The sequence below is a fragment of the Piliocolobus tephrosceles genome, chromosome 9 (assembly GCF_002776525.5).
Source record: "Piliocolobus tephrosceles isolate RC106 chromosome 9, ASM277652v3, whole genome shotgun sequence".
Classification (NCBI taxonomy): Eukaryota; Metazoa; Chordata; class Mammalia; order Primates; family Cercopithecidae; genus Piliocolobus; species Piliocolobus tephrosceles.
Window position 1 is genome coordinate 126,023,571 of NC_045442.1, and position 24,816 is coordinate 126,048,386.

The 24,816-nt window shown below is 37.0% G+C and overlaps 1 protein-coding gene across 1 annotated transcript in view; it reads right to left on the minus strand.

Annotated features, from left to right (window-relative positions):
* Positions 1-24,816, minus strand: part of NET1 (neuroepithelial cell transforming 1) — a 47,227-nt gene that overhangs the window by 13,716 nt on the left and 8,695 nt on the right. Inside the window, exons 2-3 of the mRNA XM_023230535.2 lie at positions 18,816-18,882; positions 16,029-16,088 (exon numbers count right to left, since the gene is read on the minus strand). Coding sequence (XP_023086303.2) covers positions 16,029-16,088; positions 18,816-18,882 — 127 coding nt within the window. The remainder of the gene's footprint in view (positions 1-16,028; positions 16,089-18,815; positions 18,883-24,816) is intronic.

Sequence of the window (24,816 nt, forward strand, 5' to 3'; positions counted from 1 at the left end):
GTGAGAGAGATAATGAGAGCCATGTTGTAATAAGATATACATGACTGGTGTTTAAGATGGTTAAAAGATGACTGAAAACATAATGCAAAAATCACAATCGGGCAATAAGAACTTTGCCTAACGTAGGAGTAGTAGGGAAAAAGGAAAATGATATATGCAAGAAGTCACAGATGCCTACAATTTTTTTAAATAGGAGGGGTAACTGTTAGTGCAAATCAAGAAATAAGAAGGAACAAGCTTTGAAAGAAAATTCTAAGTTACATTTTAGATATACTGAGTTTGAGGCGGTGGAAGAACATGCAAATGAAAATATTCTGCTGGTAGGTGGAAATGTTGAACAAAAACCTGAAAAAGAGGCTGGAGGCTAGATTTAGACTGAAGAGTCAGACACAGAGATCAAAATCGAAGCTATGGGAGTGAATGAGATGCCTAGGAGAGAAAATTTGGACAAAAAGAACATGGTCCAAGGATCTAACTTTGGAGGAAAGCCAAGGGAAAAAGAATTTTGCAAAAGGAGTAGTTAGAAGGAAAGAAACAAAGCAAAAGCCAAGGGAAGAAAAAAATGTTAATTATAGCAAAGAGGTTAAGGAGGGTAAGAAAAAAGCCACAGATTTAGTGATTACAAGTTTAATGAGAATCTCAAGTGTGCTATTTCAGTGGAGTATAGAGGCAAATTACAGGCAAATTGAAGAGCGAATACAGAAGAATATTGGGCACAGACCATTTATAAAGACAAATAATCTATAAAAAGTAATTGCCTAAGGTTTGCAGGAGAGTTGCTACTTCTTGCAGGAAGGACCACCACTGCCCTTCTGTAGCTACGTGTGTTTTATACATGAGATGATGGTAATAATTCATCTTTCTGCTTTATTTTTTAAAGTAATGGAGATTGGCTCTGTTTCATCATCTACTCTCTATTGTCCAGTCTGCCCTGGGCAGTATGTGTGATGTGGTTGGCTGTGGATGACTGTAGAAGATATTTCCACATAGCATGAAAGTAGAAGCACCTGAGCAATTGTGGACTCCTAGTTTTACGAACAGTGATCTGCCTACATTCTCAGAGCTAATATGAACAGCCTAGGCTAGACCCCAGCAGTTCAGTTCAGTTAGCTTCATCAGTTAAAATACGGCGTAAGTAAGGCCACACTTTACGGCCACATAGTTTCTAAGGGAATAAAGGATGACGTGCAGTGGGAGTTAGGAAAGAAGCAGCTGGGAATTCTCCTGGGATTCTTACCCAATGTCTGTCTTGAAACTGTTTTTCCACTTAGTTCCGACAGAAATGAGCCAAGATAATGAGGAGAAGGGGATATCTTTCATTCTCTCCTTCAGCTGGGGACCCAAAAGGTAAAGGCAGAAGTCTTTATATGTAAAAACAGAAATAGAAAACAGAAAGGGTATACTGATGACAGCCATGTTCACAAAAGCCCCAGCTCACCAACACTAAAATCTTAGTTTCATTTTGAATGTGCAGGTTTGGGGTCCAAATGTAGATAGCATCTAAAAAAGGAACGATGAACATGTGGAAGTTCAACTAGACTCAAGAATCTTGAGCCTTGTCACAATGCTACAGAAAATCGGAGGGCTACACAGGTCCTCTGAGACCATTCACCCATCCTCCAGTTTTCTCACAAGGAAACTTAACGGGTAGTGGTGAAAAATAGAAAAATTTAAGGTCTACTTTGTGCTAGAGTTCTATATACGTTATCTTATTGAATCAACTCTATGAAGTACTTACTATCTCAGTTTCAGAGATGGAGGAAACTAGGACTGACCAAGTTTAAGAAACGTGTCCAAAGGTACCTCGTTAATCAGTGGCTTAACAGACCTGACTCTGGTCTGCTCAGCTGTTGTGACACTGTCCAGATTAAGATAACCCATGTAAAACCTTCACCACATGTTCTGAGACACACTGAGTGCTCAGTATATGTTAGCTGACTTAACAGTAGACTAAGTTTAAAACCAAAGTCTCCTGAGTCCCAGGCTAGTGGCGTTCACTAAATTGCCAATACTGTTATAGAGGAAACCATAAAAACGTTTGAGAGATTAGCTGCCTTATAGCCTTTTTATAACAAGACATGAGGTAGGTAAAAAGATAATAAAATAGTTCCAGTTGTTTAAGTTTAGAAGAGTTTTTTTTTTTTTTTGAGATAAGAGTTTTGCTCTTGTTGCCCCGGTTGGAGTGCAATGGCATGATCTCAGCTCACCACAACCTCCGCCTCCCGGTTTCAAGCGACTCTCCTGCCTCAGCCTTCGAGTAGCTGGGATTACAGGCATGCGCCACCATGCCTGGCTAATTTTTGTATTTTTAGTAGAGATGGGGTTTCACCATGTTGGCCAGGCTGGTCTTGAACTCCTGACCTCAAGTGATCCACCTGCCTTGGCCTCCCAAAGTGCTGGGATTACAGGCATGAGCCACCATGTCTGGCCCAGAAGAGTTTTTTTTCTTTCCCTTTTTTTTTTTTTTTTTTTAAAAGACAGAGTCTTGCTCTGTTGTCCAGGCTGGAGTGCTGTGGCACAATCCTAGCTCACTGTAACCTCTGCCTCCTGGGTTCAAGTGATTCTCATGCCTCAGCCTCCCGAGTGTGTCACCACGCCTGGCTAATTTTTGTAATGTTAGTGGAGACAGGGTTTCACCATGTTGGCCAGGCTGGTCTTGAACTCCTGGTCACAGGTGATCCACCTGCCTCAGCCTCCCAAAGTGCTGGAATTACAGGCATGAGCCACCCTGTCTGGCCAACAGCAACTATTTGTATAACTTTCTACAAACGGTATAACTTTCTACAAACGGCATAACTGAGGCACAGATTGGTTAGCGTCTTTTGTGCAGAACATCTAGAATTTATAAACTTAACTAAGTTATGTAAAGGTAAAGAGAAAGATAATGTTTCTCTTATGTATAGAAAAGGAGTGTTAGGTTACTTACCTGTTCTCCCCCTTTCAAGTGAAAAACTGTTTGGAATTTAGAAATAAATTAGTGCTTAGGAATAATCATTAATTTTTTTTGGTCTAGGCATTATTATTTACTTTTACCTGGAACAATAACAAGCAATTGGAAATTAGACTAGGGAAGTCATACTACAGGCAAAGAGAAAACAAAATCTAAGTTCTCTGCTGCCCTCTGCCTGAGATACGGTGAAATGCAATTGTCAACCTATTTTTTAACTTTGTATTTTTAAGGACATTATATAGATGACTACATAAACAAGTTCTTAATATGTGGAAAAATATGACCAGTAAAATCTGTATTTTCAGTCTTTGTACAGACTTCATGCCTTATATTACTAAATTAAACATATATTTTAAAATGATATATGAAAAAGAGTCCACAATTCACAAGAAATATTTTAAGAACTTTTTATAAATATGAGAAAACTACATTCCATTTTAAAACTCTAGAGTTCAAGATTACAAGCATATACTCTGTATCTCACTAAAAATAGGTTAAAAAATTTTAAATCTTACTAAAAAGGAAGTATTAATTGAAAAGTGGAACTTTTAAGAAACCAGAGTTCCAAAATATCTAGTAATAACTTAAAAACAAAAAGAGTTACATTTGAACTGGATGAGTATGAAAGAAATTAGTAATGAAGTTATATGTGGATTTGAGTCTCCAAGCTTAGTACTAAGAATTTGATTTGGGGGGAAAAAAATCAGTTCAGGCCAATTAAGTATTATTAGACACACTTTAAACAAAATAGTCTCATACGCTAGTAAGTTTGGTATTGTCAAAACAATGGTTCTTTTGTGCGATGACAACACAAATAGCCAATCCAATGGGATATCAGCACTGTTAGTGGTGACTTTTTATCTCAGGTAACAAATAACTTCCGGTATAACGTAAGATCTCTTATTCTTCTGTAACAGGCTGTTGAATGGGATTCCTCCCATTTTTCCCTAAACTTCAGTTAAGGCCCCAAACTAAAGACAAAACGATATTGTGTCTTGTGCCCAGCCTCCTGTTTTCTCAGCCCAATTTGACATTGCCATAGCAACTGGCTCCCCACAGGAGTGACCCCACAGTCCCTTGCCTCTGCTGCACTGTGTATCTCTTGCCTTCCAGCCTGGGCTTCTTGGACGCTGCTGTGCGGCGTGTGCACACGTGTAGCCGTGAGTGTGTACGATGGACACCTGAAAGGCTACTTGTTGACTAATGGAGCGCAGGAGCTGCAGGATAAAAGCTCCTCTCTTCAGTCCCTTGAGAGGAGAAGTCTGTGGTGTGTTTTACACAGCTCTTCAGAGGGTTCCAGTGAGATCTACCCCACTGCCCATGGTAGTGACAACTTAATTAGACACTGCATGGGCCTCCTCTCTTTCACTTCCCCAGCTTGTTTCCTGGGATCACACCTCAAGAAAGACCACCTGTCAATGAGTCCTCGTTTTAGGCTCTGATTTCTGGAGGGAGAACCTAGGCTAAAATATGGACACTGAGATTGGTCCTAGAGATCAGAAACACAGGATGGGACTCTGAAACAGACTCACTAGTAAAATGGTGACAAGGACTACAGGTATGAATAGGGATAAGACACCGAGTAGTGAGGCAATGCCTTACATAGTAGTGGTGACCAATGAACAAGAGAGGGGCAGTGGTAATTGTAATGATTGTAGTGTTGGCTGGCTTTGGTTAACTGCTTTAAAAGATTTGAAAAAGCAGCTGAGAGAACTTTCATAATCTTCTCAGCACCATGGTGGGAATAGCTAAGCGGGAGTCCCTGAAATTTCACCCCTTACACCTGGGCAAGGATGGTAAGTCAGAAGCAGTACTGCACACCAGGAGAAAATGCAGAGATTAGCCATCAAAGTTACAGACTGCACAAGTGATAGTCTCACTAGATTCTCATTCCATTTATCTGAGTGCCTTTTTTTTTTTTTGAGACAGAGTCTCGCTCTCTCTCCCTGGCTGGAGTGCAGTGGCCGGATCTCAGCTCACTGCAAGCTCCGCCTCCCAGGTTTACGCCATTCTCCTGCCTCAGCCTCCCGAGTAGCTGGGACTACAGGCGCCCACCACCTCGCCCGGCTAGTTTTTTGTATTTTTTTTAGTAGAGACGGGGTTTTACCGTGTTAGCCAGGATGGTCTCGATCTCCTGACCTCGTGATCCGCCCGTCTCGGCCTCCCAAAGTGCTGGGATTACAGGCTTGAGCCACCGCGCCCGGCCTCTGAGTGCCTTTTACAATGACGTAGACTGTGGTAAATGATAGGGGACCACTGTAAACTTAAGTGGTAGTTCTAGCCTTAGCTGCTTTGTGCAACATGTCGAGTCTACTGGAGCAGACCAGCAAATCATCTAGCATTTGTTACATGGTTATTGTTACTGATCGGGCCTATGTGCTCTTTTCAATCCCCATTAGTAAGAAGGGTCAAAAGTAGTTAGCTTTTAGGTGGGAAGGACAGCAGCCTGTGTTTGCTCATGTTCTGAAGCTGTTCACTTTTTGTTTTCTGTCACAAAGTCAGCAAGGACCTGGATATTCCACAGAACATCATACAGGCCCACTATATTAATAACATTATACCAAAAAGACCTGGTGAAAAGGAAGTGGAAAGTATTTTGGATATCCCAGTAAATCAAACGCATGCCACAAAAATTCAGGGGTTGCCATATGTTGGAAAAGTTTTAATAGATCCAACGACCTGAGGCTTTCTGGGATCTCCCCTGCACAGGAAAGGACAGGTGTTGCACCTTGCATCTCCTAGGCACAGTACTAGCAGGACTCTTCATCTTCTGCAGGGAGTATCTGCTATATTTGGGAATGTTGCTGTGATAGTTTTGAGTAGGTCCCAGAGCAACAGAGGTATCTGTAGCAGGACCTCCAGGCTCTGGTGCAAACTGCCCTGTTGTTCAGGCCATATGGCCTGGTATATCACATCAAGGTTGGGGTATTTATGGTAGACAAAGATGCTGTGTGATGCTCTGGCAAGGCCAGGAAGAGAACTGCAATGCAGAGCCTTAGGGCTCCAGAGCAAAGCTATGCCTTCCACGGCAGAAAATGACCCCAGGTGTGGGGCAGACCTAGTTAGAGTGAGGCCCTGGCTATGGACATCATTTAACTGTGCTAGCAGAGGTGCCCAAAACAAACAGGGTCAAATCAACTGAGTCAGAAGGTTGGGAAGTACAGCAGCAATCTGTTATACAAAGGAAATGGTCCATTTGTGATTGGCTTAAGGAAGACCAAAGGGCATCAGTAAATAACATGAACAGATGGCCCAGACTGCCATGTAACCTAGTACATTACACTGGTACTTCTCCTTCAACTCCTCATTTTGGGGTGGAGTAGGTCTCTAAAACCACTGAGAGAAAAATCAGGCCCTCATTCACACATGAATTAGCTTCATATGTTGCTATGAGCAGACAATGGACCACTACTGCACTCCATCCCATTCAGGGGTAATCCTAAAGAGAGTGGCAAAGGAGAACACTTCCAGTGTCAGCAGTGCACTTGGTTGTTCACTGTGTGAAGGGAGAAATGGCGTGACATACAGATAGACACAGGCTCCTGGGCAGTGGCAAATGGGGTGGCTGATTGATTGGTCAGGAGCTTGGAAGGAACCAAGAATGAAAAGGTGGAAATCAGTTTTGGAGAAGAGGCCTGTGGATGGGCCTATGAGAACAGCCACAGAGTGGAAGGACCCTTGTCTCTCATGTTAACGCTTATTGAAGACTCCAAGGTGCCAGTGACTGACGTTGTGGATGCCAGTGCTGGTGCAACAGACCCGTGAGCACAGGAGCCACGATGGCAGGCGTGAAGGTTCAGTGTACTCCATCAGCAGGGGTGCTCTTTTACCAAGGCCGCTTTAGTCACTGCCACTGGTGAATGCCTAACCTGCCAGCAGCTGAGAAATGACGCTGGTCTATAGTTTTCTTTTCTTGTAGTGTTAGCTTTGGTTATCAGGATAATACTGATCTGTTAGAATGGCTTAGAAAGTATTCCATTTTCTTTGATTTTCTGAAAGAGTATGAGAAAGATTAATGTTAATTCTTTTCTAAATGTTTGGTAGAATTTACCAGTAAAGCCATCTCATTCAGAGTTTTTCTTTGTTGAGAGGTTTTTGATTACACAATCTTTTTACTAGTTATAGGTTTAGTCAGATTTTCTCTCCATCATTCAGTCTTGGTAGATTGTGTGTTTCCAGGAATTTGTCCATTTCATCTAGATTATCCACTTTTTGGCATACAATTATTCACAGTACTTTTATTAATATTGTGCTTTTTATTTCCATACAATATGGTAGTAATATCCCCACTCTCATTTTACTAATTTGAGTCTTCTCTCTGTTTTTCTTAGTCAGTCTACCTAAAGGTTTGTTTTGTTAATCTTTCCAGAGAACCATATTGTGGTTTTACTCTATTGTTTTTTTGATTCTATATTTATTCCACCGTTTTTAATTAATTTCCTTCCATCTGCCAGCTTTGGGTTAAGACTCCTTTTCTTTTTATCACCTCCTTAAGGAATAAAGTTAGGGTACTGATTTGAGATATTTCTTACTTTTTAATGTAAAGTGTTTACACCTGTGTCTCTCTCAGCAATGCTTCTGTTGCATTCTGTAAGTTTTAGCGTGTTGTGTTTTCATGTCTATTTGAAGGTATTTTCTAATTTCCCTTGCGATTTGTTTTGACTAATTGGTTGTTTATAATAATGAGTTGTTTAATTTCTACATACTTATAAATGTTTAAATTTCCTTTTGTTACTGCTTTTTAGTTTCACTCTGTGTGTTCAAAAAAATGGTCTGTATGATTTCAATCTTTATAAATGTATTAAGACTTGTTTTGCAGCCTGACATATGATCTATCCTGGAATGTTCTATATGCACTTGAGAAAAATGTATAATTTACTGTTGTTGGGTGAAGTGCTCTGTATGTCTGTTAGGTGCATTTGGTCTGAGTGTTGTTTAAATCTTCTACTTCCTTATTGATTTTCTGTCAGGTTGTCTATCCCAATAGTGGGTAAAAATTAAAATACTAGGGAAAATATAGAGTTGAAAAGGGTATTCGGGTATGAATATTACCATAAACTGATAGAAAAGTATCCATTTGTCAAACATTTTGGAAGGCAAATAGACAATATTAACAAAACTAAAACTTGCAACTCACTTCTAAACATCTATAATAGAGACACAAACATGGTCTCTCCTTGTGCACAAGAAGGTAAACTGCAGCACTGTTTTTAATATGAAAAAAATAAGAAATATACAAAAAATAGCCAGTCTTAAAAGACTGGTTAAATAGATTATGGTACCTTAACACACTATGGAATACAATATAGCAACCAAGAAGAATTAGGGGGCCTGCTTTATATGTACCAATAAAACATAAATTTAAAAAAGCAAGCTATAGCATATATACACGATAATCACATATCTGTAGTCATTACACATACTGTGTGAAAACAGATAAATAAAAACAAAACGACCTGGACAAACATCAAATAATAACTGGATACTTCAGAGGTTGAAGGCAGTAAAAGAGGTCTTTAAAAAAAGTTTCAATTTTTTGCCAGAACAATGTATTCATATACTAAAAAGGAGACATAAGTATTTAAATGCATTGCAGTCTAGGAATGATTAAGCTTAAAGATAAATAGCTCTGTATTGTTCAATGGCTTCTCAGAGTACTAATCGGGAATAATTGTTTTGTATTTAACTTTTATATTTTTGGCCAAGAGCACCATTTTCTTATATCAACACCTGAACCAGCAGTTGGCTTTCTTTTTTGGACCTCTGTCACAGCAAAACAATGTTTTGTTATCTTATAAGGCAACCAGTAGAAATCATAGCTAAGTCAAAGTGCAGGTGGAGGGCAACAGTAAGCTAGGTAAGTCACTAGGTTTCACATGCCAGCTAGCTTCACACTATTCAAATCTGTGCCTTGCAACATTATCAAATTACCTGTCATGGTTCTAAAGAGGTTGTTACTCCAAAGTGGTGTTTGGAATGTTAAGTCAGAAACTGCCAAGACATTATTATAATTATAAGCAATCACAATGCTTTTAAAATTATTTATCATTTATATGTTATTTTATTAGGACTAAAACACTTATTATGTTTAATCTAAAAACGGCAGAGTATACCAATACTCAAAATATAACCCCCAGGCTGGGCGTGGTGGCTCGCGCCTGTAATCTCAGCACTTTGGGAGGCTGAGGCAGGTGGATCACGTGAGGTCAGGAGTTTGATACCAGTCTGACCAACATGGTGAAACCCTGTCTCTACTAAAAACACAAAATTAGCCCGGCTACTTGGGAGGCTGAGGCAGGAGAATCACTTGAACCTGGGAGGCGGAGGTTGCAGTGAGCCAAGATGGAGCCACTGCACTCCAGCCTGGGCAACAAGAGCAAAACTCCGTGTGGAAAAAAAAAAAAAAAATTTGTAAATATATATATATATATATATATATGTGTGTGTGTGTGTGTGTGTGTGTGTGTATATATATGTGTGTGTATACATATGTGTATATATATATGTGTGTGTGTGTATATATATATACACATAGCCTTTTAATTCTAGGGAAACTGAGATCCTAAATTTGAAGCTTCAGAAAAAGAATAAACTTTAAAACCTTTTTTTAGAAGTGTTCTGGTTTGTGTTATGATCATTAACTATCAGAGTTAAAGAACTTAACAGTCACAAAAATATGCTCAGTATTACTCGTGCCAGTGTTATTTCACATTAACAAAGTCAACAATCACTTTTGACTCTTTCCTATCAAAATAAAAAGGAAAGGTTGTAGTTGCTAACATACATAGCTGAGAAACACATTTGGAAAACTAATACTATGTTCTTTTAAAAATGAATAATTGTATATATAATACAGAAGCAAGTCAGCCTAATAAGACAAGGTTGAAATTTTACCTAGAGAAAAATCTGATAAACAATCACAGCTTCAAGACAAAATAGCTAATGATCCATAACATGAAAATTCAATTGGCATCAGAGTTAAATTCTTCATATAAGATATCCAAAGTCCAAATACATAATACAATGATCATGTTACATGCTTATGTAAGTCCAAGGTCTTATGTCATTCATTTGACCTGTATTATTAATACTTCATTCATTCATTCAATATTTACTATCTATTTATATATATATATATATATCTCAGGCACGGAAGCAAATAAAGTAGAATGGCTCCTAGCAACAGGCATCAAATAATCGTACTAACAGATTATGTTTAGCTTATTACATAAAAATTGTTGTATTTAGATGTAAGTCCAAGCAAAAATCAGGGGGAGGGAGTAATAACTTTAAGAATGTCACATTCTAGTTTTTAACTCTGGCTATACAGGAGAATCACCTGGTATCCTTAAAAAATAAAAAGAAAAATCAAATGTTCCTAGGTCCCAATGTCACCTATCCTCATTTCCTCCCCTGTTCCTCCATTCATATATGGAATTGGTCTGGAACAGGGTCCCATAGCACACTTCTGCTACACAAGCCGCCCTCAGGTGACTCTGACCTGCAGCCAGGGTTGAGTATCTCTGTTTTAGCCAATCATTATTTTCAAAGTATAAATACAGTTTAATCTACTGGGATCATCAGAACTTCAAGCCTTTTGTTTGATTCACTATTTGTTACTGAGCAGGGTTTTCTATAGCTCTGAAAAGGTAAAAGTTAACTCTGTAGAAAACTCATGGCAATGCAAATAAATTTTGTAGGTAGAGATGCAGATGAGGATATTAATATTTTATATATAATTTGGTAATCTCAGTCCACCATTCTTTCCTTCAGTGATTAGTGTATGTCAGTGTTTGCTAGTCCTTTGATCAGCTTTTCTATAATATTGGGTAACTCATTAATAAGTTAATTCTTTGACAGGTCTTTACTTTTAAAGAAAAAAAAAAAAAACAGAGCAACTAGCATAACCAAAAAAAAAAAAAAAAAAAGGAAAACCCACAAATAAAATCCACAACAAAGAGAAAGATTACCCTTAAACCTCAAAATATGAGCAGAGTGACAAATCAGTTATGAGGCCCACAAAGTATTAGCATTTGTGCATGATGAGGCAGAGGGACGGCACGGGGCTTTTCTGATGGCCCCGAGAACAGGAGAATCCCTTCAACCTCCCCAGAAGTCTCCGAATGGCAGCCTAATCTGGGAAAGGCTCTGAAGGATCCTGTTCTCAGGCTGAGAGCAAGAACAATGCCATGCAAATAGGTGCTGGAGCAATCTGGCCCATGTAAACTCTCGAAACTGAATCTTCTCTGAGAAAAACTCCTAGGAGTAGACTCCAGACTGAGAAGAACAGGGCAACAGAAGCAAAGACAAGAAAAGTTCCAGATAAAAGAGAAAGGGAGCAGAAAAGATCCCAGAAAGGATGAAATCATACTTTGAAAAAATCACTTTGTGAACATAACACAAGAGGGAGCTCTAGAGTTATGAAGCTGAAAAGGCTATTCTGGCCTATTCCTCTCACCATACAGGAAACTTACTGCACTGAAAAATGAGCAACAGAAATATTAAGAATTCCACTTAAAACTATTATAAAGAAACAGAGACTGGAGTAGAATCATGTCTCTACAGCGTGAAGTAAATTAAGAAAATTACAGAAGCTATGAAAAAATGTAAAGACTCAGAAATTAGGTGACTGGAGAAGGAATTGAAATGAGAGGTAATAGAACTAAGAATTAAAAATAAAAAAATTATTTCAGAATGAAAAGTACAATGCTTAATGCATTAGGGAAAAAAGGAGGATGGCTTTAAAAATAAAAAGATAAAAAGTTTTGAGAAAAAGTAATAAATAGAAAAGATTTTAAAAGATGAAGATCCAACAAAACATAAAGGATACAGAGGGGAAACAAAATAGAATAAATACCAAAAAGCATAATTCAAGAAAAAAAAGTTCTTAAAACAAAGGATGACCTGAAACTACATATTTATTATGACTTTGAACGGACATATTTTATGCCAGAACACAATGGAGTAAAATATTAAATATACTCAATGAAAGAAAAGGTGAGCCAGGAGTTTCATATGCATCCAAATGAACCTTCAAGTATAAAGGTTGCAAACAAACTGAAAAGAACATGCAATGTGCAAGTACTTGGGGAACACCACGAACACTGCCTGAGAATCTACTCAACTCCAGGGTAGGGGTCAGCAAACTTCTTCCGTGAAGGGCCAGAGAGTCAATACTTTTGGCTTTATAGGTCCTATGGTTCCTGTCACAACTGCTTAGCCCAGATGCTGCAGTGTTTACGAAGGCAGCTATAAACAAAACATTGACAGACCAGTCACATATGGCTTGTGGTCAAGGTTGCTGACCCCTGTACCAGAGAATGAGCTTCAGAAACAAAAACAAACAAAAAACAAAAAACAAACAAACAACAACAAAAAAACTAGAAAGGACTCAACATGAGGACTGGTGCTGAGAATTAAATATATATTTACCCATAGAACTAAGACTACCTGATGGTTAGCAGGGTCTACAGTATAGCTTGTAATGGCTAAAAGCTCTGACAAACTATTTTTAAAAATGGGAGGAAAGTGGTGAATGTACATGAAAAGTAAAATAAGCTCACTTCCTGCCTTAAATGCATAATTATAACTACAAGTCAAGCAATAGTACTTCAAATCAGAAGAGAAAGAGGGTAGGGAGAAGTACTAGTTAACTAAAATACTGCTCATACGGATTAACCCATTTATAGTAGCCCAAAAAGCATTACATAAGGTATCAGTATAAAGATAACCATTAGAACAAAAACACAAACCTACTTAAAATATCAAAAGATATACCAAAGCAAAGAGCAAACATACAAACAAAACATAATGAAAGACAGTCGGCTACAAACAGTTCATCCAATAAAGTGGAATACTATATAATATATGTATATATATATAGTTGCTTATGTATTTTAAAAGTGGAAGAATAAACCATAAAATTTTTTAAAAAAAGATTTCATCTGAAAGAGGGAGTAGGGTAGAAGAGTCAGAAATAGGAACAAGAATCCTCTGTAGAATGACTTCAAAATTCTACATAATTTTGTCACACAATTATATGATAAATTTAAAAAGCAGTAATTCTTTAACGATAAAAATTTTTTAAAAACCAAATGAGCTGTTGGTGTAATTACACACAGAAGTTAGTGTAATAATTTAAAAACACAGTAATTTGACTGTTCATCCCTACTATGTTACAACCTAAAGGTTTAAAAAAAGCTGAAAAATGCAAGAAAACATAAAACGTTTTCAGTAATCATTAATAGTTATGCAAGCTGTTGTCTTTGAACTGTGGTATAAATCAAATCAGTGTCTCTGGACTTTTGGTGAAGTTGAAGGAACTCTACATAGTAAGACTGGTAAGATTAAGTTAAATCCCTTTATCTTTGAATTTGAAATTTCAATATAAATTCCTATTTTGTTTTTTTAAATTAGATTGATCTCCTAGCCCTATTCATTAAAAAGGCCTACCAACAATGACTAATCCAGTAGAAGGGAGTATTACTAATGCCCAGATTTTAGCCTCTACCATTTCCCAAAGCAGCCAGACTCCTTTTAGAAATGGCTGATTCCAGGCATAGAGCATAAAAATAGGATCTGCAATAATTTGTCATCCTAAAAGGCAAGGAGGCTATTAAGCCACTGGATGTGAGACAAAGGTCATGTCAAAAGACACAGGAACCATCCTGAAATAGCATCCAACAGCCAAAGACTGATATGTGAGGCATCAGTAAGAGTAACTGAAATGAGGCCAGGTGCGGTGGCTCATGCCTGTAATCCCAGCACTTTGGGAGGCCGAGGTAGGAGCACTGTTTGAGGCTAGGAATTTGAGGCCATCCTGGCCAACATAGTGAGACCCTGTCTTTTCTACAAAACAAAATAAAAAAAAAAACTGAATCCATGTAAAACAAGTATTTATATGCATTAGTTCATAATACTAAGAAGAAAAAGAAATCATTACTTTCAGAGAAAGATAATGAATAGAACTCATTATTTTTGAAAACTGATAAAGGAAAAGAATCAAGCACTTGTTCTGCTCTGACTATAAATCAGAACTTCAGAGTAATCAAATGGCTAATAAGGGGAATTTTTTCTTTACAGAAGTATTCCAGTTAATAAACAGAGGTCTGATAAAGACATGTCATCACCTTGCAACCTCCAAGAAAAAAATGCATGTAGGCAATGAGCATCCATTTTGAGAGCATCACAGAAAGGCATTATATACTTTTTGAGGTAAGTACATGGCCCAAAACAACCACACTGGATCAGGTCTCTTGATCTAATTACCAACTTATCAGAAATACAGGGAAAAGAGGAACACAGTCAATGATATCATGGGGATGCAATCATAAATATTCAGGCTATAAAAAGATATATAGGAAAACCCTGCATGTCATGTTTCTTCAACAACAAAAAATTCCAAGAAAATAGTTAGAGGGGAAACCAATGAACTAAAAGAAACTTAAGAGATATAGTTAATCACAATGTATGTGTCTTATTTGGACTACAAACAGACAAAATGAACCCAAAAACAAAAAAAACAAAAAACTAAACAAAAAACCCCACAAAAACACACAAACAGGTTCAAGAAAATGCATGAATTCTGAACTGAATCTGATATTAACGAATTATTGTTATTTGTACTGTTTTGTAGAAAGTGTATTTTATTGTTTTTAAAAAGTTCTTATCTAAGGCCCAGCATGGTGACTCACACCTGTGAGTTTGAGACCAGCCTGGCCAACATGGCAAAACCCCATCTCTACTAAAAATACAAAAATTATCTGGGCATGGTGGCAAACACCTGTAGTCTCAGCTACTCAGGAGGCTGAGGCAAGAGAATCGCTTGAACCCAGGAGGCTGAGGTTGCAGGGGGCCGAGACTGCACCACTGTACTCCAGCCTGGGAGACACAGCGAGTCTCCATCTCAAAAAAAAAAAAAAAAAAAAGTTCTTATCTCAGACAATAAAGATAATAAATAGAATGGAATATTTGCAGATGAAAGGACATGACATCTAGGATTTGCTTCAAAATAATCCATATATTGATAATTGCTAAAGCTTAGTTGAAGACCATGTATTTTACTGTGGCAAACTATAAATACTATTTCTGTATTTGATTTGATTTGAAACATACTTAAAAATAATCAAGGTTGTCATTTCATACTTTTTTCTTTTTTTGAATACAAGATATTTTAAATGCAACTAAAACTGTTTTGCAAAATGCCTAAAACTTAAAACACATAATTCTTCTATGAAGACACTGTGTACTAAAAATAAGAAAAAAAAACTGACTTGCTGGATTTGCTAAAATGTTGATGAGCAGATTATAAAAATTTAACTTTTAGAAAATATCTCGTCTTTAAAAAGAAACAGCAGCTGCTGCTGTTAAACATAATATGAAACATTTTTAAAAATCGCATTTAAAAATGTACAACTCTTTTATAACCTTAGAAAAAGACTCTCCAAAACCAAGATGCTACAATAAAATTTGCCAACCGGCAAAAGTGATGTTAGTAATTCCAAAGATACTAGGTTTTTTGGACTTACACACAATTTCATATAAGAAAACTTCAAGTATTTTAAAGTGTGTGCTGAGTGTTAGTTTATCCTATGTCACATACTTGGAGCCCACGGGCCACATATAACCTACAGACAAGCTATTTTGCTTGCATGTATTTTTTAAGAAAAATGGACTCAACATTTAAAATTCAGGAGATTTCACATAAAAATCCAGGTTTTGACAGTCCTACATGTGACAATGGGCTAGAACCCGGGGCTCTCTTTTCACCACTGGCCCTCTCGTCCCTCCTTCCTTCACACAGATTCCACAGCCTGTCTCCTTAGGCATTTGTGTTTGTGATCAGTAGTTATAGCCTAATATTTTGAGAGTAGTTTCTCCCTCATTCTTAACAAAGAAGCAGAATAGCAAAAAAGACGGTGTCTGTGAGCTAATATCATTCACTTTTGCACTTACAAAATGAAAAAAAAACCAAAAAACAAAAAAACCCAAACCAGCATTCATTATTCTTGTAGCACAGAAATAAAATGCTATCTGCATATTTTTAAATGCTTTTCTTTAACAGTGCAGCAGGGCTTACCTTCAGATCAAGGCTGCTAAGGCTTACAACATCATCATCTTTCTCTCTGCGTTTTCTTTTCTAAAAGAAAAAAAGATATTTCATTCTCATATAAAAGGAATGCATATTACATCACAAAACAAAGACTCTAGAAAACTAGAAAAATCAATTTTAAAAAGTTAAGCCTTTGGCTATAGTCACAAGAAAATTACTTTGAGGCCAGGTGCGGTGGCTCACGTCTGCAATTTCAGCACTTTAAGAGGCTGAGGTGAGGGGAGAGTCTGAGGTCAGGAGTTCAAGACCAGCCTGTCCAACGTGGTAAAACCCCGACTGTATTAAAAATACAAAAAAAAAAAAAAAAAAAAAAATTAGCCGCACATGGTGACAGATGCCTGTAGTCCGAGCTACTTGAGAGGCTGAGGCAGGAGAATCGTTTGAACCTGGGAGGCAGAGGTTGCAGTAGATGAGATTGCGCCACTGCCCTAAGAAGAATATTATGTTGAGGGACGTTCATGAATTGTCTTTGGAATAGATACTGTCTAAACAGTCTCCCCTGATAGAGTCATCACTGCTGTGAAGTGGCTACCCTATTAAAACACTACCTGGCCGGGCGCGGTGGCTCAAGCCTGTAATCCCAGCACTTTGGGAGGCCGAGACGGGCGGATCACGATGTCAGGAGATCGAGACCATCCTGGCTAACACGGTGAAACCCCGTCTCTACTAAAAAATACAAAAAACTAGCCGGGCGAGGTGGCGGGCACCTGTAGTCCCAGCTACCCGGGAGGCTGAGGCAGGAGAATGGCGTAAACCCGGGAGGCGGAGCTTGCAGTGAGCTGAGATCCGGCCACTGCCCCCCAGCCCGGGCCACAGAGGGACCCCCCCCCAAAAAAAAAAAAAAAAAAAAAAAAACACTACTTAAGTTTTTCAGAACAGAATCTTATGTAAATCAAGGGCTGTCGGTACTTGTTAGAGAAAAAGTAAAAATTTTTAAAATATAAAACCAGCCAGTTTTTTTTTTTTTTTTTAAAGGAACACATTATTTATCTTGGCGGCAAGGTCTTCACTAGAAAAAAAATCCTTTTCTCATGGCCCAAAGTAATTAAGATTTGTTGCCGGAGGCAGGATTGATTAACTGGAAGGTGAACAGCCATGTCCCTGCAGTACTTTCCACTTACCATTTATCACTTTCATTCAGCCCTGCTGGTGCCAGCAGTGGCAAAACTGTGTACATATCTACCATTTCTGGTACTTAATCAGTACTGAATAAGCACCCATGAGTAACATTTTATTCTCCCATATCTCAAAATAACTTTTCAGGTTACGTACACTGCTTAGCTCTTGGGAACTCTTAAGTGACTAGTTAGGGTTCCCTTCAACTTCCTGGCCCCGCAGTAAGGAGAAACTGCTGGGAATTGAATCAAAATTGAGCAAGATAGGGCCAATAGAGAAGAAGAAGAAAAAAAAGGAAAAGCAAAGTCCAGATAGAAGTGGAGAAAGTAATAGAGCCAGGCGGCCTCAGAAAGCAAGCTACCATAAAAACAACACGAAGGAAGGCTGTGAAGTAAGAAAAGCTATCTGAACCAAGATTTTGTGTACAAGTTGAAAACTAAATTCACACTAAAATGGAACAGAAAATTCTCAAAGTCAAATTCTACACAATATCACTCTATGAAAAAAGAAAACAAGGAACAGAATCTATCCCCTAGGAAATGATTGCACACCAGGAAGAAATGCTCAAAGAAGCAGAGCAAAATTATAACACACTGTTTTGAATTGAGCTAAAAGACGTTAGGAAAATGATCTAAGACATGAAAGAACAATATACATCAGAATTGAGGTGCTGGAACTCAAGAAATATTTTACTGATCCCTAGGTCATACCCAGAAGATACAGAAATTATGAATAATATGATCCCAGGTTTGAAAAGCCAACTAACCAAAAATCTTGCTTGTGTATTTATCTGTGAACCTGTTTGTGTATATTAATGATATGAGCAAAATACAGAAGGATACATATGGTACTGTTGACATGGTTAGAGCAGAGCCTGGGAATGGACTAATACGGAGAAGGAGAGAAGAGGGGGAGGAAACTGCCTAGCAAAATAAGACTGTACTGAGGGGAAGAAAGCACATATATGATCATACTTATGCATTTATATGAAATTGTATTTTGAATCATTTTTGCTATTTTTCCCAAATAAGCTTAAGAATCATGATCTATTTGTACATACTTTATTTATATCTATTTGTACATATTTTATTTATATATGTATTATGAGCTAACAAGTTTTAAGTACAAAAAGAACCAATTTTCTGTTGTTACTTCACACAAAATTAAATGCCTCTGTAAAGTCCTGCTATAAAAATAAGAGTCCCTCTATGCTGAGATTAATAGCAGAAAACCATTCATTATATATATAAAATATATATACATAATGTGCAATCAAGCATTTTTATATTTTTCAACCAAGAAAAAAAGGCAATAGAGGATGTATACAAATAATTTCATGTTTCATAATATATTATCAGATTTAACATTGAAAGGAATAAGAGAAAGGATGGCATAGAGTTAAAGATTAATACATGTGAGTACTTTGCAAAATACGTTTTATATTTATTTGAAACAAAAAGTTATTACAGCTTGTTAGTAGAAAAGGACTAAATTAGGCTGCCAAAGATAGTTATAGGAATTCTGTTCCTCAAGACACTCAGAGAAGTACAGACCACTGAGCTGTATAACAGACTGAAAGACAACTGGGGAATTAATTCTATCTGATGTCTTGAAATAAAAACCCAGGTATCTACTCACCAAAGTCAAGTCCCAGTTGGGGCCAGGTGTTAAGAATGTGAAGGAGCTGCCTCTCCGAAGGGAGTACCTGTTAACAGAAAATTCCAACAATAAATAAAGGAGTGACTTTCGCATAACAGAGCATCAAACAGATAAAAAGCTACACTTTCCATACTTTCAAAACTGTTTAAAGTAGTCTGATTTGTCATTCAATCTTAGTAATATGAGAGATGGTATATATATATAAAAACAAACAAACAGGGTATAGGTTTTGTCATTCTCGTAATCTTTACAGTGAAAGAGCCTACATAAAATTAGTGAACAGATTATTTTAAAAAATAATTCACCAAACCCAGCAGAGTTTACTTTAGGAACATACACATAGTTAAAAAACATGAAATATATTAATAGGTTAAATAAAAAACAGCAAACAAACTTCCTAAGTGCAAAAAATTAAGAAACATATTCATGTATATATTTTAAAAAACAAAAATTAAAGGATATTCTTAACAAAATCTAACTTCACATTATCTGCATTTCATGTAAATCCCTAACTTTTTAAACTGCAATTTAACAAACAAAATACAAAGCTATGAATAACTACATTTGAGACAAAGATCTCAAGATTAAAATGTGATTAGAATTTTGTTTTTTACTATTAAGTGAAAGATTTTTCTGTGTTTTCTTCCATTCAATGTAAAGACATAAAGCAAGAAAGTCCTATGACAAAACCTGTCTTCACCTTTCTAAAATATGCCGCTATATGTTTATAAAGTATAAACCTGTGTTTATAAAATATGTAGAAATCACAAAAACATAGCACAAGACATAAAGGCAGTTTATAAAGTATATTTATTATTAATCACTTCAGATGTAAACAAATGTAGAACGAACACAGATTTTTTTTTTCCCTTGTGGAAATAAATGATGATCAACCAAAAGAAAAAAGCAAAGGCTATTTATTCAGTGTTTGCTACAACAAGGGAGTCATCTGTTGTCATTTGCATCTTGACAGAGACTAAAAGACAGGTAGACGAGTGTGAAGTTTCATAATGGAAAATCAGGTATGCTCTGATTGGAGGCTGTTGGCCTGGGGAGCTGTAGGCAGGCTAACTAGAAGTGGGGGCAGCCTACTGTGATTGGTTAGAGCATATATCTGGCTTTCACAGGTTGGTTATGAATTGGAAGCGGGACAAAAATTAGGAAGCTGGCAGTTATTAATGAAGTCCTGGACATTTTAGGTCGATTATTATAGTAGTTATTATTTGGCTTCTTGGATTGTCAAGTCATTGTCTGTTTATACATGTGATCCTTAAGCCTCATAGTCTTTGTTCATCGAAAGTTATAGAAACACCACTGATCAGTATCGTTCCTGCAAAAATATACAAGCTTAAATCAAATACAAGGGCTTCTGGAATTTTCTAAGCTAAATATAAAGGAGAAATTTTGTTGTTGTTGTTGTCGTCGTTTGACAAGGAACACAAAGGAAACTGGCTATAAGGTAAAGAGGAGGTCTGCAAAGCTTCACAGATGAATTAATACTTAATACAAAGTATTACTGAATCTGAAAGAAAAATAGCAATTAACAAAGCATTAAGGTGGAGTGAAATGAGTTACATTCTGGAAACTGCAAGTAGTTCCTCACATTTGAGTAAAGAAATAAGGAAGGGCTAAAGTATCATGAAAGGCCTCACTTACTGCACTCAGAGAGAATGGACTTGATCTTGAGTATGTGTGGCAGCCATTGAATCTTAAGTAACACGAACAATGGATTGTAAGAAGGCAAGACTGCTAAGTTAGGAGGCAGCTCCAATATTGTTCACAAAAGATGATTGGGGCTCTGGCAGCAGTAACAAGATTACAGAGGAGAAGCTGATTTGAGAGAGGGTTCGATGTCAAAATTGCCAGGACAGACTTTTCCCTTTTCCTCCCTAAACCTGTTCAGTTATTACCAAGGTTCTTGACCTGGGGAAAATATGATGCCACTAACAGAAATTAGATGCAAAGATCTTAAGATATTTAAAACAAACATTTCCTAAATAATTTTTTGGAGAAAATCAAAACACAGTAAGACTACTTATGGAGCTCAAACATTTTTTGAGGGCCTCTTTACTGATGCAAAACAACCTAAGAAGGTGATTATTCCATCTTTTCTTGCTACTGCAGAAAAGTCAGGCAACAACAAATAAAATGGTATTTTTTTCTTGAGAAAAACCCTGGAACAAGGTATTTAAACAAAAAAAGTCATCTAAAATAAATAATAATTCATATCAAGAAATATATAGGATGATTATTATAAACAAATGGTAAAAGACTATGGGAAAGACAGGACCTATCATGAGTCCACAGATCACACTTAAAAACACTACTCTAGGAATTAATACTCTTAGTATATTAAATGCTACTGTATGCTACATGGTTAGCAGGAGCCATCAGTGGGCACAGGCTTAAGAAAAAGCAATTATGATTTCTCAGGTTGTTTTAAATCCAATACAAACCTACATTACAAAGTGGCATTAACCGTAGCACTTAAAATATTCAGTAAATACTTCCTTTCAGGTATAAGCATTAGGGAGTATTACAAAACCAAAGTTACTAATTTCTTTATTCCCTAGAAATGACCACACTAACCTCAGAATGCATTTGCCATCTGAAAGCTGTAAAGAAAAATGGCTCTTAAGAATTTTTTAAAGGTTAACTGGAAAAATATTTCCAATCATATGATAAAATTCTTTCCAGCAGTATCTGTAACCAGCTTTACAGTAATGCTATTTTTTCCCACTTCAATAACAAGTTCCTATTTATTCTGAATACCCATGGAAAAAAGGAACCCAAAAAACAAACTGTGCCCAGAAAGTATGTGAGACAGTGCCAACTTTCACAAATCTTGGAAAGATATATACTCATTTTTCACAAGGGTCAGACTCAAAATGTAATAGCTATTTTAAATCCTTGTGGGGAAAAAAATGATTTCATAAAACATTAAGATTGCAAGTTGTTTTTCCAGAAGATACATAGAACCTCCTCCTAAAAAGGAGGGTTTAAAGGATGAAATGTAGAGCAAAAAATGGCAGTGCACCTTTTCAAGAATTTTTGTCCATATATTCAATGTATTTTTTCATATATCCAAATAATTGTAATATTTAAGGAATAAAATAAACTAATACATTAAGGAATTAGCTTAGTGTATTAAATTAAGTTCCTGATTTGACTCCTATAGATTTTCCTTGGCCTTTAATGTATTTCCTTTCATACCATTTGGTATGTTTTTTAACAATGTACATTATTTTTACACTAAATTAGGTTTAGTCTAAAGAAATCATAATTAAAATGATAAAGCTGCTGTTCACAAGAAAAATATCTTGTTAATTCATTCTTAAGCCAAACTATGTTTTCAGAGATTCTGATTCGTGTCACCACTTCCTCCATCATGACAGATAAGACCTGACCTGAAATTATAAATATTTTCAAAAAATGTATTGAACATTACTATTACCAACAGGAAAAAAGCATTCTTATATGCATAATTTACCCTCAAGATGCATTCATCATAAAAAATGGATGTAGAATGAAAATGAGTTTCAGAAAAAGATTTTAAAAAGGACAATAGTTAACATTTATTGGGTGCCTACTATATGACAAGCACTGTACATATACTCATCCTAAAAATAACATTTTTTCCAATTAAATAAAAAATATCTGTAAATGTTAAACATATAAAAAGAATTATACCATAAATGTAAAAAGAATGGTATAATTTATCCTCTGCAGTTAACATTTTTAGAATGGTATGATTTATCCTCTGCAGTTAACATTGTTTACATTTGGGGTGTGCTAAGCAACTGAGGTTCTCAATTTCTTTGCAAATAAGGCAAAAACAAACTAAATTATTATAGAAACAGTTCATTTATTTGGGTCACATATCTGATGGAGCAGACATCCACTACTGTTTTGACTGTTCAGCATCTTTGTTATCAAGGAGTTGTCTCTTCTTCCACTTCTGACAATCATGTAGACTACGTCTCCCATCATACTAGGGTTTTCTCATCTGCATGAGAGCCTCAACTAATATATACATCTTGGAATATCTTGTCTAGAACACAGTTGAGCATCTAGAAACCAGCAAACACTGGCCCCAAAGCACCCCAGACATCCTAATGTCCTGCATTAATTCTCAGGCCTTGCCCAGGGCAGCAAATTCAGGGAAGAGGGAACAGGGGATAATGACAACAGCAAGTAACAGTGAGGAAAGAGAAATTCTGAAGGCTTCCATCATTAAAAATCCAGTACTCTTTGGAAACAGTGTGGCAATTCCTTAAGATGTTAGTGATAAGTTTACTGTCGGACCTGATAATTCCACCCCCAAGAATTTACCCAAGAGGAGTGAAAATGTATGTCTACACAAAGACTTTTTTTTTGAGATGGAGTTTTCCTCTGTCACCCAGGCTGGAGTCCAGTGGTATGATCTCAGCTTACTGCAACCTCTGCCTCCCGGGTTCAAGTGATTCTCCTGCCTTAATCTCCCAAGTAGCTGGGATTATAGGTGCATGCCACCACACCCAGCTAAATTTTGTATTTTTAGTAGAGACAGGCCATGTTGACCAGGCTGGTCTCGAACTCCTGACCTCAGGTGATCCACCCGCCTCGGCCTCCCAAAGTGCTGGGATTACAGGGGTGAGCCACTGCACCCAGCCTACACAAAGACTTACATGCAAATGTTCCTAGCAGCATTATCCATAAAAGCACCAAACTGGAAACAAATCAAATGTACAACAGCTGGTAAATGGAGTTGACAAAATGTAGTATATTCATATAATGGAATATGGTTTGGCAATAAAATGAAATACTGATGTAACTGAAAGAAGACAGATGCAGAAAGACTACACATTGTATGATTCCACTTGTATGTCCTGAAAACAGAAATTTATAGAGATAGAAAGCAGATCAGTGGCTGCCTAGGGCTGGCGTGGGAGCAGGGATATTTGGGGTGATGAAATGTTCCAACAGTGGATTGTGGTGATGACTGCACAACTCTTTAAATTTACTGATAATCACTGAATTGTCTACCTACAAAGGGAGAATGTTATGATATACAAATCATACCTCAATAAACTAAAAACACAGTCAACTTATGTGGGAGCACATGGCCTTACAAGCTTCTGTGAGTATGCTTTTCATTTTTGGCTACTACTACTATTACTACTACTACTACTACTACTAAAGATCCTGGGTTGTCAAGAATTGGTTTAAGACTATACCTTTAACTCTGGATATCCACTGTACAAACCCATCAATCAATTTTACTGGAAAAACAAAATTCAAAGAGTAAGCCTTATCCCTATTGGCAGATCATAGGTCATACTATTATTTTTCTACCAATGGACAGCATTATTTCAAATCTGCAAAAAAGGAAAATATAAAATCCTTAGAAGGATCAGTATGTATTCATATTTCTGCCATATGGGTGATATGTAAAGTTCTATGGCTTTCCCTAAGGCCCTGAAAAACAGAAATAAAATTATTTAAACGTTATTTGTGTCCAATTTTCAGGACCTTAGACATAGGTACTATGAAGTCTTAGAGACTAAGTAACTTGCTCAAGGTCCTCAAGAGCCAGAATTTGAATCTAGGAAGTGTGACTGCTTTTAAAGCCTAAACTCTTTAAACATTACTCTTTGTCTAACATTCTAAAAGAATGTTAAAAGAATACACATTCTCAAAGGAGAAAACAGAAAATAATTAGGTAAATCAAAGCTGAGACCAGAATAGACTTGGTATCAAAAAAACTAGGCCAGAAAAGCAGGCCTCATTCTGAGCTCTCAACCATGTAGTATAACCTAGCGTTCTTTAGAAAGACCCTTGGCAGCTGGGCACAGTGACTCATACCTGTAATCCCAGCACTTTGGGAGGTCAAGGTGGGCCGATCACGAAGTCAGGATATCAAAACCATTCCGCCAACATGGTGAAATCCCATCTCTACTAAAAATACAAAAATTAGCTGGGCGTGGTGGTGTGTTCCTGT